We start from the raw sequence: 2009 nt of genomic DNA, 5'->3' as shown, positions 1-2009 counted from the left end.
GCTTTCATCCCTCTACCAGGCGACACCACCACCTCCTCGCCATCACCGTTGTAACCAACGTCCCCTCATCCCAACTCATTCTTCTTCTTCCTCCTTTTCCTCATTTCTCTCTCTAAAAACTACCAAATCCACCAGCGCGAGCCTCTCCGGCAAACTAACCAACACCTTTCCCTTCACCTTATCGTCGTCGTCGTCGTCGTCGTCTGTGTGAAATTGATAGCTTTAGAAATGGGCTAACTCTAGCAAACGATCTAAACCTTAAAAATCTAGTACTGGAAGTGGATGCCAAGTTAGCCATTGACCTAGTAGCTAAAGAGAACACAACTCATCATAGGTTCAGTAACATCATTCTTAATTGCAGTACTTAATAACCAAGCTGGGGATTACTAGAGTCTACCATTGTTACCGGGAAGGAAATAATTGCACTAATTTGCTAGCTATCATTGGAAACAACATAGATTTAGGAATTCAGTTTTTCAATACTGCACCTTATTGTATTAGTAATCAACTGACTTTGGGTGTTAGGAGAACTTCTGGTACTATAATTTATTTATTATATGTTAGCTCCTTTGTTGAATGATGTCCCAGGAGTTGCTGATGTTTGAGATGTGTTGAGGTTTAATAAAAACACATGTTGAATTGAAGTTGTCAAAGTCTGTTAAGCTTGACCTATTCTTTTGCTATTTTTCTGGAAGTTTCTGTTATGTAACTGTAGCAGATTTGGCTGCATTCTTTATGCTTTTTCTATTTTGAATAGTTGTATAAATTAGTGCTTTGAGGATCAATAAATAAATCAGATTAGGAAGTCTCAAAATTAAGTTTGTTTTTGCTAGCTTTTGCACTTTAGTTCTATAAAAAAAAAACCGACAATTGGTATCAAAACCACATATGTTCTTGAGAGACCTGTGAGGTTGAGTGAGCCTAACCACTTACCTTAAACACTTGCCTTAAACACTCACCATCTCCCCTATCCAAAACACAAAAGCCTACAACCAACGCAGGATGAGTTCGAGAGCTTCATTGAATGTAATATCACCTCTAGTGTTTGATGGAACGAATTATCAAGTGTGGGCTGTTCAAATGGAAACCTACCTTGATGCTAATGATCAGTGGGAAGCCGTTGAAAATACGTACGAAGTTTCTCCCTTGCCCGACAATCCAACTATGGCTCAAATAAAAAATCACAAGGAGATGAGGCAAAGGAAATCCAAGGCAAAAGCTAGCTTATTTGTAGCTGTTTCATCTTCAATTTTCACCAGAACCATGACACTAAAGACAGCAAATGAAATTTGGAACTTCCTAAAGAAGGAGTATGAAAGAAATGAACGAGTGAAAGGCATGCAAGTTCTGAATCTGATAAGAGAATTTGAGATACAAAGAATGAAGGAATCAGAAACAATCAAAGATTACTCTAACAGACTCCTTGACATTGTTAACAAAGTAAGGCTTCTTGGTACTGATTTTTCTGATTCTAGAATAGTTCAAAAAATCCTTGTAACAGTTCTTGAAAAATTTGAGACTACAATATCATCAATAGAAAACTCAAAAGATGTGTCAAGTATTACCTTGGCAGATGTTGAATGCACCACATGCTTAGAAACAAAGGAGACTTATGAGGCAAGAAGGATCTGCGGAGGGTGCATTTCAAGCTATATCACAGAACAATATGTACAAGAAAGAGAAGCAAAGCAACAATAATAATAGCAGCAACAACATTACATTTCCACCATGTCCTTACTGCAAAAATTCCAATCATCCACAGAAAAGGTGTTGGTGGAGCTCGGATATAAAATGTCACAAGTGTGGTTAGTTAGGGCACATGGAAAGGATATGCAAATCTCAACAGCAGCAAGGAGAAGCCAAAACTGCTGTTGAACAACTTCAGAGGAGCAACTGTTTGTGGCATCATGCTTTGCTACCAGTAGCTCCACAGAAAGCTAGATTATAGACAGTGGTTGTACAAGCCACATGACTTATGATCAAGAGCTTTTCAAAGAGCTTGACAAAAC

General features: G+C 38.3%; 1 protein-coding gene across 1 annotated transcript; it reads left to right on the top strand.

Moving 5' to 3' along the window:
- Nucleotides 1–1002: 1002 nt before the first annotated feature.
- LOC114277860 (uncharacterized) lies at nt 1003–1698 on the top strand. Its single transcript, XM_028219812.2, has one exon. It carries the CDS (start codon nt 1003–1005, stop codon nt 1696–1698), a length of 696 nt encoding a protein of 231 aa, XP_028075613.2.
- The last annotated feature ends 311 nt before the right edge of the window (nt 1699–2009 follow it).

The sequence above is a fragment of the Camellia sinensis genome, chromosome 2 (genome assembly GCF_055761805.1).
Source record: "Camellia sinensis isolate YWXY chromosome 2, ASM5576180v1, whole genome shotgun sequence".
NCBI classification, from domain to species: domain Eukaryota; kingdom Viridiplantae; phylum Streptophyta; class Magnoliopsida; order Ericales; family Theaceae; genus Camellia; species Camellia sinensis.
Note: the sequence above shows the minus strand (reverse complement) of the source record. Positions and strands in the feature narration are given on the sequence as shown.